The sequence below is a fragment of the Entelurus aequoreus genome, linkage group LG05 (genome assembly GCF_033978785.1).
Source record: "Entelurus aequoreus isolate RoL-2023_Sb linkage group LG05, RoL_Eaeq_v1.1, whole genome shotgun sequence".
In the NCBI taxonomy this organism is placed as follows: domain Eukaryota; kingdom Metazoa; phylum Chordata; class Actinopteri; order Syngnathiformes; family Syngnathidae; genus Entelurus; species Entelurus aequoreus.
Genome location: NC_084735.1, coordinates 18,829,051 through 18,842,041, shown reverse-complemented (window position 1 = coordinate 18,842,041; position 12,991 = coordinate 18,829,051). Strand labels below are relative to the sequence as shown.

General features: G+C 41.9%; 1 protein-coding gene across 2 annotated transcripts in view; it reads right to left on the bottom strand.

Annotated features, from left to right (window-relative positions):
* The window catches only part of fbxl2 (F-box and leucine-rich repeat protein 2), a 56,972-nt gene extending 47,084 nt beyond the window's left edge, over window positions 1–9,888 (bottom strand). For both annotated transcript variants that reach the window (XM_062047289.1, XM_062047291.1), the window contains exon 1: window positions 9,312–9,888. In XM_062047289.1, coding sequence (XP_061903273.1) covers window positions 9,312–9,341 — 30 coding nt within the window. In that variant the 5' untranslated portion in view covers window positions 9,342–9,888. The remainder of the gene's footprint in view (window positions 1–9,311) is intronic.
* Between the last annotated feature and the right edge of the window lie 3,103 nt (window positions 9,889–12,991).

Genomic DNA, 12,991 nt, shown 5'->3' with positions numbered 1-12,991 from the left:
GAGAATTTTTTGAAACGCAAAACTTATGACTAAACTTTTTTCTTTGTATTATTTTATTATTATTATTATCATCAATTTAGTTAGAATTCATCTCATTTAACGCTGCCTGATTGTATGTACATTTATTTATCATCCGTTTTTATTTGTCCCTTCTTTTGCAGTGTGTTTGAATATTATTTACTTTCGTAATCAGCCTGACCTAAGCCTTGATAATAATCTTTGTGATTAACACATGCTCTCATATCCTTTAACAAGGTTGTAAACCGTAGGTTAGATATAATTATTGAATATGATTAAAATCAAGAGTAAGATTATATTTAAGTGGGCCCCGGGCCCCTCCATAATGGACAAGTTGGGCCCTGAGGACAAAAAAGGTTAAGAACCCCTGCTCTATATGACAGGAGGACCGCACTGTGGTATTTATAGAACTACTGCAACCAAGCCAGTCAAAGATCCTCTATGTGACAGGAGGACCGCACTGTGGTATTTATAGAACTACTGTCAAAGATCCTTTATATGACAGTAGGACTACACTACACAAAGACTCTCTATATGACAGGATGACTACACTACACAAAGATTCTCTATATGACAATAGGACTACACTACACAAAGATTCTCTATATGACAATAGGATTACACTACACAAAGATTCTCTATTTGACAGGACTACACAAAGATGCTCTTATGACAGGAGGACCGCACTGTGGTATTTATAGGACTGCAACAAATCAATCAATCAATCAATCAATATTTATATAGCCCTAAATCACAAGTGTCTCAAAGGGCAGCCAATCAAAGATCCTCTATATGACAGTAGGGCCCCACTAAACAAAGATTCTCTATATGACAGTACGACCACACTACACAAAGATCCTCTTATGACAGGATGACCGCAGTGTGGTATTTATAGGACTGCAACAAAGCCAGTCAAAGATCCTCTGCATGACAGTAGGACCGCACTGTGGTATATAGAGGACTGCAACAAAGCCAATCAAAGATCCTCCAAATGACAGTAGGATCCCACAACACAAATATCCTCTATATGACAGGAGGACCACACTAAACAAAGATCCTCTATGACAGGAGGACCGCACTGTGGTATTTATAGGACTGCAAAAAAGCCAGTCAAAATTCCTCCATGTGACCGGAGGCCCACACAACACAAAGATCCTCTATATGAGGACCACACTAAACAGAGATCCTCTTATGACGTGAGGACAGCACTGTGGTATTTATAGGATTGCAACAAAGCCAATCAAAAATCCTCTATATGACATGTAGGACCACACAACACGAAGATCCTCTATATGACAGGAGGACTACACTACACAAAGATCCTCTTATGACAGGAGGACTACACTAAACAAAGAACCTCTTATGACAGGAGGACTGCAGTGTGGTATTTACAGGACTGCAACAAAGCCAGTCAAAGATCCTCTATATGACAATTCGACCGCACTGTGGTATATAGAGGACTGCAACAAAGCCAATCAAAGCTCCTCTATATGACAGTCGGATCCCACTAAACAAATATCCTCTATATGACAGGAGGACCACACTAAACAGAGATCCTCTTATGACGTGAGGACCGCACTGTGGTATTTATAGGATTGCAACAAAGCCAATCAAAGATCCTCTATATGACATGTAGGACCACACAACACGAAGATCCTCTATATGACAGGAGGACTACACTACACAAAGATCCTCTTATGACAGGACGACCGCAGTGTGGTATTTACAGGACTGCAACAAAGCCAGTCAAAGATCCTCTACACGACAGTAGGACCACACTACACAAAGATCCTCTTATGACAGGAGGACCACACTAAACAATGATCCTCTTATGACAGGAGGACCGCAGTGTGGTATTTACAGGACTGCAACAAAGCCAGTCAAAGATCCTCTACACGACAGTAGGACCACACTACACAAAGATCCTCTTATGACAGGAGGACCACACTAAACAATGATCCTCTTATGACAGGAGGACCGCAGTGTGGTATTTATAGGATTGCAACAAAGCCAGTCAAAGATCCTCTATATGACAGGATAGCCACAATGTGGTATCTATAGGACTGCAACAAAGCAGTCAAAGATCCTCTATATAACATGTCAGGCCACACAACACAAAGATCCTCTAAATGACAGGAGGACTACACTACACGATACTCTTATGACAGGAGGACCGCAGTGTGGTATTTATAGGACTGCAACAAAGCCTGTCAAAGATCCTCTATATGACATGTAGGACCACACAACACAAAGATCCTCTTATGACAGGAAGATTACACTAAACAAAGATTATCTTATGACTGGAGGACTGCAGTGTGGTATTTATAGGACTGCAACAAAACCTGTCAAAGATCCTCTATATGACATGTAGGGCCACACAACACAAAGATCCTCTATATGACAGGAGGACTACACTACACAACGATACTCTTATGACAGGAGGACCGCAGTGTGGTATTTATAGGACTGCAACAAAGCCTGTCAAAGATCCTCTATATGACATGTAGGACCACACAACACAAAGATCCTCTTATGACAGGAAGACTACACTAAACAAAGATTCTCTTATGACTGGAGGACCGCAGTGTGGTATTTACAGGACTGCAACAAAGCCAGACAAAGATCCTCTATTTGACAGGATAGCCAAAATGTGGTATTTATAGGACTGCAACAAAGCAGGTCAAAGATCCTCTATATGACAACAGGACGACACTACACAAATATCCTCTATATGACAGGAGGACTACGCTACACAATGATACTCTTATGACAGGAGGACTGCACTGTGGTATTTATAGGACTGCAACAAAGCCAGTCAAAGATCCTCTACACGACAGTAGGACCACACTACACAAAGATCCTCTTATGACAGGAGGACCACACTAAACAATGATCCTCTTATGACAGGAGGACCGCAGTGTGGTATTTACAGGACTGCAACAAAGCCAGTCAAAGATCCTCTACACGACAGTAGGACCACACTACACAAAGATCCTCTTATGACAGGAGGACCACACTAAACAATGATCCTCTTATGACAGGAGGACCGCAGTGTGGTATTTATAGGATTGCAACAAAGCCAGTCAAAGATCCTCTATATGACAGGATAGCCACAATGTGGTATCTATAGGACTGCAACAAAGCAGTCAAAGATCCTCTATATAACATGTCAGGCCACACAACACAAAGATCCTCTAAATGACAGGAGGACTACACTACACGATACTCTTATGACAGGAGGACCGCAGTGTGGTATTTATAGGACTGCAACAAAGCCTGTCAAAGATCCTCTATATGACATGTAGGACCACACAACACAAAGATCCTCTTATGACAGGAAGATTACACTAAACAAAGATTATCTTATGACTGGAGGACTGCAGTGTGGTATTTATAGGACTGCAACAAAACCTGTCAAAGATCCTCTATATGACATGTAGGGCCACACAACACAAAGATCCTCTATATGACAGGAGGACTACACTACACAACGATACTCTTATGACAGGAGGACCGCAGTGTGGTATTTATAGGACTGCAACAAAGCCTGTCAAAGATCCTCTATATGACATGTAGGACCACACAACACAAAGATCCTCTTATGACAGGAAGACTACACTAAACAAAGATTCTCTTATGACTGGAGGACCGCAGTGTGGTATTTACAGGACTGCAACAAAGCCAGACAAAGATCCTCTATTTGACAGGATAGCCAAAATGTGGTATTTATAGGACTGCAACAAAGCAGGTCAAAGATCCTCTATATGACAACAGGACGACACTACACAAATATCCTCTATATGACAGGAGGACTACGCTACACAATGATACTCTTATGACAGGAGGACTGCACTGTGGTATTTATAGGACTGCAACAAAGCCAGTCAAAGATCCTCTCTATAACAGATTAGCCACACTGTTGTATTTATAGGACCTACTGCAACAAAAGCCAGTCAAAGATCTCTGTATGACAGGAGGACCACACAACACAAAGATCCTCTATATGACAGCAGACCGCACAACACAAATATCCTCTATATGACAGGAGGACCGCACTAAACAAAGGTCCTGTCTATATGACAGGAGGACCGCACTAAACAAAGATCCTCTATGTGACAGAGTTCTTTCAGTGAGGCGATGCCACCTATCAAGTACGAGGGACAGGACTGCAGTCATCCCAGAGCGTTCCTCCGCAGGTGTGTGTCATGTGACTTCCCAGCCATGGCTTCCAAAGAAGACGCGCCAGAAGAGCGACATTCCCCGGCGGGGAGTTCCTGAGCGCCGTCACGCTTCTTGTTTTCCTGCACAGTCCAAGGCCACGGTCTCAGGTGGTCTGCTCACCTGAGTCCACCTGTGCCAACATGCAGGACTGTGAGAGGTGCTCATGGTGGACACAACACAGCAGGACTGGGATGGTGGCTGACGGGGGAAAACACACAATGGCCAAACACAGAAATGATCCGGCAAAACAAACAGTAAACAACAACAACAACAAACAATAGTACACGACAACAAACACGAGCAATGGTAAAATGCTGACATGACATAAACGCTGCAGGCAGCAACATAAAAATGATGCAAATGCCCAAAACCCAAGAACAAGCGCATGGCAGAAGTGCTGCAACTTGATGGGACAAACCACAACTTAACCATGTTGCTCTTTGATCCTGTGAAATATTACATCTCAAGTCTGTCAAGACCGGTATCGTCTGGCAACGCTGGGTAACCTGGTAACTTCATGGTAGCCTGGTACTGGTTCTTGGTAGCCTGGTACCTTCTTGTTATTCTGGTACCTTCTTGGTAGCCTGGTAACATCTTGGGAGCCTGGTACCTGCTTGTTATTCTAGTAACATCTTGGGAGCCTGGTACCTGCTTGGTAGTCTGGTAATTTCTTAGTAGCCTGGTACTTCCTGGTAGCCTGGTAACTTCTTGGTAGCCTGGTACCTGCTTCGTAGTTTGATAATTGTTTGGTAGCCTGGTACTTATTTCTGGTAGCCAGGTACCTTCTTGGTAGCCTGGTACCTTTTTGGTGGTCTGGTAACTGCTTGGTGGTCTAGTACTTGTTCCTGGTAGCCTGTTAACTTATTGGTAGCCTGGTATTTGATCCTGGTCGCCTGGTAACTTCTTGGCAGACTGGTACCTGCTTGGTAGCCTGGTACTTGTTCCCAGTAGTCTGTTAAATTCTTGGTAGCCTGGTACTTGTTCCAGGTAGCCTGGTAACTTCTTGTTATTCTGGTACCTTCTTGGTAGCCTGGTAACATCTTGGGAGACTGGTACTTCCTGGTAGCCTGGTAACTTCTTGGTAGCCTGGTACCTGCTTCGTAGTTTGATAATTATTTGGTAGCTTGGTACTTATTTCTGGTAGCCTGGTACCGTCTTGGTGGTCTGGTAACTGATTGGTGGTCTAGTACTTGTTCCTGGTAGCCTGTTAACTTCTTGGTAGCCCGGTACTTGTTCCTGGTCGCCTGGTAACTTCTTGGCAGCCTGGTACCTGCTTGGTAGCCTGGTACTTGTTCCCGATAGCCTGTTAACTTCTTGGTAGCCTGGTACTTGTTCCCAGTAGTCTGTTAACTTCTTGGCAGCCTGGCACTTGTTCCAGGTAGCCTGGTAACTTCTTGGTATTCTGGTACCTTCTTGGTAGCCTGGTAACATCTTGGGAGGCTGGCACTTCCTGGTAGCCTGGTAACTTCTTGGTAGCCTGGTACCTGCTTCATAGTTTGATAATTTGTTGGTAGCTTGGTACTTATTTCTGGTAGCTTGGTACCTTCTTGGTAGCCTGGTACCTGCTTCGTAGTTTGATAATTTTTTGGTAGCTTGGTACTTATTTCTGGTAGCCAGGTACCTTTTTGGTAGCCTGGTACCTTTTTGGTGGTCTGGTAACTGCTTGGTGGTCTAGTACTTGTTCCTGGTAGCCTGTTAACTTATTGGTAGCCCGGTATTCTCTTGGTAGCCTGGTAACTTATTTGTAGCCTGGTAACCTCCTGGTAGACTGGTACCTTTATGTAGACTGGTATGCAGACTTGCTCAATGGCCTTGTGGTTAGAGTGTCTGCCCTGAGATCAGTAGGTCGTGAGTTCAAACCCCAGCCGAGTCATTCCAAAGACTTTAAAAATGGGACCCATTGCCTCCCTGCTTGGCACTCAGCATCAAGGGTTGGAATTGGGGGTTAAATCACCAAAATGATTCCTGAGCGCGGCCACCGCTGCTGCTCACTGCTCCCCTCACCTCCCAGGGGGTGAACATGGGGATGGGTCAAATGCAGAGAGTAATTTCTATTGTTGGGACTTTAACTTCCTGGCAGTATTCTAACTTCCTGGTTCCACGGTAACTTATTGGCCTGGTAACTTCTATGTAGCCTGGTAACATCCTGGTAACCTGCTAACTTCCTGGTAGCCTGGCTAATGTCCTGGTAGCCTGGCTAATATATTGGTAGCCTGGCAAAAGTCCTGGTAGCCTGGCTAATATGTTGGTAGCCTGGCTAATGTCCTGGTAGCCTGGCATATATATTGGTAGCCTGGCAAAAGTCCTGGTAGCCTGGGTAATACCTTGGTAACCTGGCTAATATCCTGGTAGCCTGGCTAATAAATTGCTAGCCTGGCTAATGTCCTGGTAGCCTGGCTAATATGTTGGTAGCCTGGCAAAAGTCCTGGTAGCCTGGCTAATGTCCTGGTATCCTGGCTAATATATTGGTAGCCTGGTTAATATATTGGTAGTCTGGCTAATGTCCTGGTATTGTGGCTAATATATTGGTAGCCTGGTTAATATATTGGTAGCCGGGCAAAAGTCCTGGTAGCCTGGGTAATATCTTGGTAGCCTGGCTAATATCCTGGTAGCCTAGCTAATAAATTGCTAGCCTGGCTAATGTCCTGGTAGCCTGGCTAATATATTGGTAGCCTGGTTAATATATTAGTAGCCTGGCTAATGTCCTGGTAGGCTGGCTAATATATTGGTAGCCTGGCTAACCTCCTGGTAGCCTGGCTAACGTCCTGGTAGCCTGGCTAATATATTGGTAGCCTGGTTAATATGTTAGTAGCCTGGCTAATATATTGGTAGCCTGGCTAATGTCCTGGTAGCCTGGCTAACCTCCTGGTAGCCTGGCTAACCTCCTGGTAGCCTGGCTAGTGTCCTGGTAGGCTGGCTAATATATTGGTAGCCTGGCTAACCTCCTGGTAGCCTGGCTAATATATAGGTAGCCTAGCTAACATCCTGGTAGCCTGGGTAATATCTTGGTAGCCTGGCTAATGACCTGATAGCCTGGCTAATATATAGGTAGCCTGGCTAACGTCCTGGTAGCCTGGCTAATATATTGGTAGCCTGGCTAATGTCCTGGTAGTCTGGCTAATATATTGGTAGCCTGGCTAATGTCCTGGTAGTCTGGCTAATGTCCTGGTAGTCTGGCTAACGTCCTGGTAGCCTGGCTAATATGTTGGTAGCCTGGCAAAAGTCCTGGTAGCCTGGCTAATGTCCTGGTAGCCTGGCTAATATATTGGTATCCTGGCTAATATATTGGTAGCCTGGTTAATATATTGGTAGTCTGGCTATAATGTCCTGGTATTGTGGCTAATTAATTGGTAACCTGGTTAATATATTGGTAGCCTGGCAAAAGTCCTAGTAGCCTGGGTAATATCTTGGTAGCATGGCTAATATCCTGGTAGCCTAGCTAATAAATTGCTAGCCTGGCTAATGTCCTGGTAGCCTGGCTAATATATTGGTAGCCTGGTTAATATATTAGTAGCCTGGCTAATGTCCTGGTAGCCTGGCTAACCTCCTGGTAGCCTGGCTAACGTCCTGGTAGCCTGGCTAATATATTGGTAGCCTGGTTAATATATTAGTAGCCTGGCTAATATATTGGTAGCCTGGCTAATGTCCTGGTAGCCTGGCTAATATATTGGTAGCCTGGCTAACCTCCTGGTAGCCTGGCTAGTGTCCTGGTAGCCTGGCTAATATATTGGTAGCCTGGCTAACCTCCTGGTAGCCTGGCTAATATATAGGTAGCCTAGCTAACGTCCTGGTAGCCTGGGTAATATCTTGGTAGCCTGGCTAATGTCCTGGTAGCCTGGTTAATATATAGGTAGCCTGGCTAAAGTGCTGGTAGCCTGGCTAATGTCCTGGTAGTCTGGTTAATGTCCTGGTAGCCTGGCAAAAGTCCTGGTAGCCTGGCTAATGTCCTGGTAGCCTGGCTAATATATTGGTATCCTGGCTAATATATTGGTAGCCTGGTTAATATATTGGTAGTCTGGCTAATGTCCTGGTATTGTGGCTAATATATTGGTAGTCTGGGTAATATATTGGTAGCTTGGCTAATGTCCTGGTAGCCTGGCTAATATATTGGTAGCCTGGCTAATGTCCTGGTAGCCTGGCTAATGTCCTGGTAGCCTGGTTAATGTCCTGGTAGCCTGGCTAATGTCCTAGTAGTCTGGCTAATGTCCTGGTAGCCTGACTAATGTCCTGGTAGCCTGGCTAACATATTGGTACCCTGGCTAATGTCCTAGTAGCCTGGTTAATATATTGGTAGCCTGGCTAATGCCCTGGTAGCCTCGCTAATGTCCTGCAGCCTGGTTAATGTCCTGGTAGCCTGACTAATGTCCTGGTAGCCTGACTAATGTCCTGGTAGCCTGGCTAATATATTGGTACCCTGGCTAATGTCCTAGTAGCCTGGTTAATATATTGGTAGCCTGGCTAATGTCCTGGTAGTCTGGCTAACATCTTGGTAGTCTGGCTAACATCTTAGTCTGGCTGATGTCCTGGTAGCCTGGCTAACATCTTGGTTGTCTGGCTATTGTCCTGCAAAATATGCTGACTAAGTGTTTGCGTCCAAAGACCATCAGGAGCAGCTTGTGTTGACACCACAGCTGCCAACGTGCAGCCCACCCGCCAGGGCAGCTACTTTGTGTCTAATCTAGCCGCTGGTTAATATGGGATAATGATTTAATTGGGTCACGTGACCAGACACCAATTAGCATGTATCAACAATGCGCCATGTTAGCGCCGCAATGGCAGGCATGGACGGATCTGGCAAAGATCATGTCTGTCATCTTCTAACACCATTGTGTGATCCAAATGCAGCTTGTGTTGATATGCAGCCCACCTCCGCCCACCCCGCCGGGAGACGCAGTCACCTGAGGCGACCGTGGCCGCCAGCCCGGCGCCTCCAGCCCGAATAAAGAAGTGCACACGTACAAATATATATGTATACATATTATAAGTATGTGTCATAGGACTGACACGCGGGCCCACTCCCACTCCTCCCACGTCTGGCCGCCGACGAGCCATGAGTCGGGCGGCGGTCCTACCTCGAAGCGGCTCTTGGTGATGCCGTTCATGTCTGCGGCGTCCCCGCTCGCCAGCCGAGCCGCTCGGCGCAGCTGCCTCCTCTGTCGCCCTTTTATTTTCGCTTCGGTTTAGGCGTCGGTGCGGGGGCCGAGCCGAGCCGAGTGGAGCCGAGCCGGAGTCCTCCCCCTCCTCCTTCCTCCGCCGCCGCCGCGTCTCCGTCTTCCCCTGCCGGCCGCTGGCAGGGCTCCCGTCGCCCGGGCGTGGGGCGAGAGCGGTGCGGGTGCTCCGGGGAGGCCGTGAACGTCGCTCTTGTCGCAGGCCGGCGGCTCCTCAGCTCGCCGTCTCATCGCAGGACTAACAAAACAACAATAATAACATGGACGCTCGGTCACGTGACTTCACTTCCGCCTCCGCCGTCCACATCGCCACGGCGAAGACGAGCTTTAGAAATAAGAGCAGCTTCCGCCCCGGACGAGCGGACACAAAATGGACTCCCGGCGTTAACGCGCACGACGCGTCGTCTTCACTTTGTCACTCGTCAGGAGAATGAAACCGAAAAGCTGCTCGACGTTTTTGCTGTTTACTTGCCGTCCAGGAAGAAGAAGGCGGGGCCTGCGTGACGTCATTGCTGAGGGACGAACCCGCGTGGTGGATTTGTTTTGATTGCTACTTTCCATCTTTCCTTGATTAATGTGCACCCTTTTTGATACTTTCCCTCTTTCTTTGCTACTTTTCATCCTTCCTTTATGTGTTGATACCCTTATTTGCTACTTTCTATTTTTATTTTATGAATGTATACCCTTATTTGCTACTTTCCGTCCTTATTTTATGAATGTATACCTTTTATTTGCTACTTTCCATTTTTATTTAATTAATTTATACCCTTTGTTTGCTACTTTCCATCTTTATTTTATGAATTTATACCCTTTTTGCTACTTTCCATTTTAATCTATGAATGTATACCCTTATTTGCTATTTCCATCTTTATTTTATGAATTTACACCCTTATTTGCTATTTTACATTTTAATTTTATGAATGTATACCCTTATTTGCTACTTTCCATCTTTATTTTATGAATTTACACCCTTATTTGCTATTTTCCATTTTTATTTTATGAATGTATACCCTTTTTCACTCTCCATTTTTATTTTATGAATGTATACCCTTATTTGCTACTTTCCATCCTTATTTTTTGAATGTATACCTTTTATTTGCTACTTTCCATGTTCATTTAAGTAATTTATACCCTTTGTTTGCTACTTTCCATCTTTATTTTATGAATTTACACCCTTATTTGCTATTTTAAGTTTTAATTTTATGAATGTATACCCTTATTAGCTACTTTCCATCTTTATTTTATGAATGTACACCCTTATTTGCTATTTTCCATTTTTATTTTATGAATGTATACCCTTATTTGCTATTTTCCATTTTTATTTTATGAATGTATACCCTTTTTTCCACTTTCCATTTTTATTTTATGAATGTATACCCTTAATTTCCTACTTTCCATTTTATTTTAAGAACGTATACCCTTATTTGCTACTTTCCATCTTTATTTTATGAATTTATACCCTTATTTGCTATGTTCCATTTTATTTTATGAATGTATCCCTTATTTGCTACTTTCCATCTTTATTTTATGAATGTATACCCTTATTTGCTCTTTTCCATTTTTACTTTATGAATGTATACCCTTATTTGCTACTTTCCATTTTTATTTTATGAATGTATACCCTTATTTGCTACTTTCCATTTTTATTCTATGAATGTATACCCTAATTTGCTACTTTCTTTATTTTATGAATTTACACCCTTATTTGCTATTTTCCATTTTTATTTTATGAACGTATACCTTTTTTCAACTTTCCATTTTTATTTTATGAATTTATAAGCTTATTTACTACTTTCCATTTTTATTTTATGAATAAACACCCTTATTTGTTACTTTCTATCTTTATTTTAGGAATTTATACCCTTATTTGCTAATTCTAATTTTTTAAATAAATGTATACCTTTTTGCTAATTTCCATTTTTATTTTATGAATGTATACCTTTTTTTGCTACTTTCCATCGATATTTAATGAATTTTAACCCTTATGTTAACCCGTATTTGCTGATTTCCATTATTATTCTATGACTTTATACCCCTATTTGCCAAAATATCAATGTTACGCCCACTTTCTTTGATTTTCTAATATGTATTCAGTGGGACAATTACATATTGAGTTCTGTCATAATTTATAGTTGTACTAATAAATATATATATATACATGCAGTCCTACTGTTTGTTGCAAACAAAACACATGTCAAAACAAAGTCAAATAACATAATAACAGAAAATACATTTGTTGTTTTGTTTTTTAAGAGGGATTCAAACCTGCGCACTGTGTGGCACATGTACACCACTATCCACCGTGCAGCCAGAATACATAACAGTCTAGTGTGTGAACAATATATACAATACCATACAAAGGTGAGTACACACCTGACATGTATGCTGACATCCTTTAGAAATGATAGGAAGTAGAGTAGTCAGTGTACAGCTTATACAACAGTTTGCATTTACTGGACAAAAATGTTGTGTATTGGGTAATTTCTGTGGAGGTTCATTAAAGTTAAAGTTAAAGTACCAATGATTGTCACACACACACTAGGTGTGGGGAAATGTTGTCCTCTGCATTTGACCCACCCCCTTGATCCCCCCCTGGGAGGTGAGGGGAGCAGTGGGCAGCAACGGTGCCGCGCCCGGTAATCATTTTTGGTGATTTAACCACCAATTCCCCAATTTGTGTCTTTAGTTACGAAAGCTTATTTTTTTTACTCCGAATTTATGCAACTGAATTTTTTTATTTTTGTTAACTGATTTTTTACATCAAATTATGCCGACAATTTCATAAACTTTTCATTTAATTTAATTTCATAATTTAAATTAATTTACCGGAAGTAAGTCTTGAGTTTTGAAGCAACAAATATTTCTGCAATTAATTTAATTTAATTTAACAAAATTAATTTTTAAACACAAAAATGTTGTTCACAACTTTTGATTTGTCTATTAAATGAAATTATGAAATTAAAAATGTAATGAAATTGTCAGCAGAATTTGCTCAATTAGAATTTAGTGTAAAAAAAAGAAGCTTTGGTGATAAAGACCCAAATTAACCTTCATATAAATTGTTAGCAAAATTCGATTAAACTAGTGAGCACATTTTGTATTAATTGTCAGCAAAATTTGCTCAGTTACATAAATTCAGTGTCAAAACAACAAATTAACTTTCATAATTTCATTTCAAATTCCGTTTTTTTAATTTAGATGCTTTTTTTTATTTTTTTAGAATTTAGAAACATCAAACAACATGTTTGTTGTTTCAGAAGTCAAGACTTACTTCTGTTAAATTAAATAAACATTATGAAAATTGTCAGCATAATTTGATGTAAAATGTTAAAATGCAAAAAATCAAGTTACTTAAAATCAGTGTAAAAAATAAAAATAAAAAGATTTAAATTCATCTCCATAGAAATTGTCAGCATAATTTGTTTAAATTAGTGGGCAATTTTGTTTTGTTTTAAAATTCAGTTTGTTAAAATGTATTCTATAAAAAAAATTCAGTGTATAAAATTCAGTGGAAGTATTTGTAACTTCTAAAAAATTAAATTAAAATAAGAAATTAAAATTTAAGGAAATTGTTAGCAAAAGTT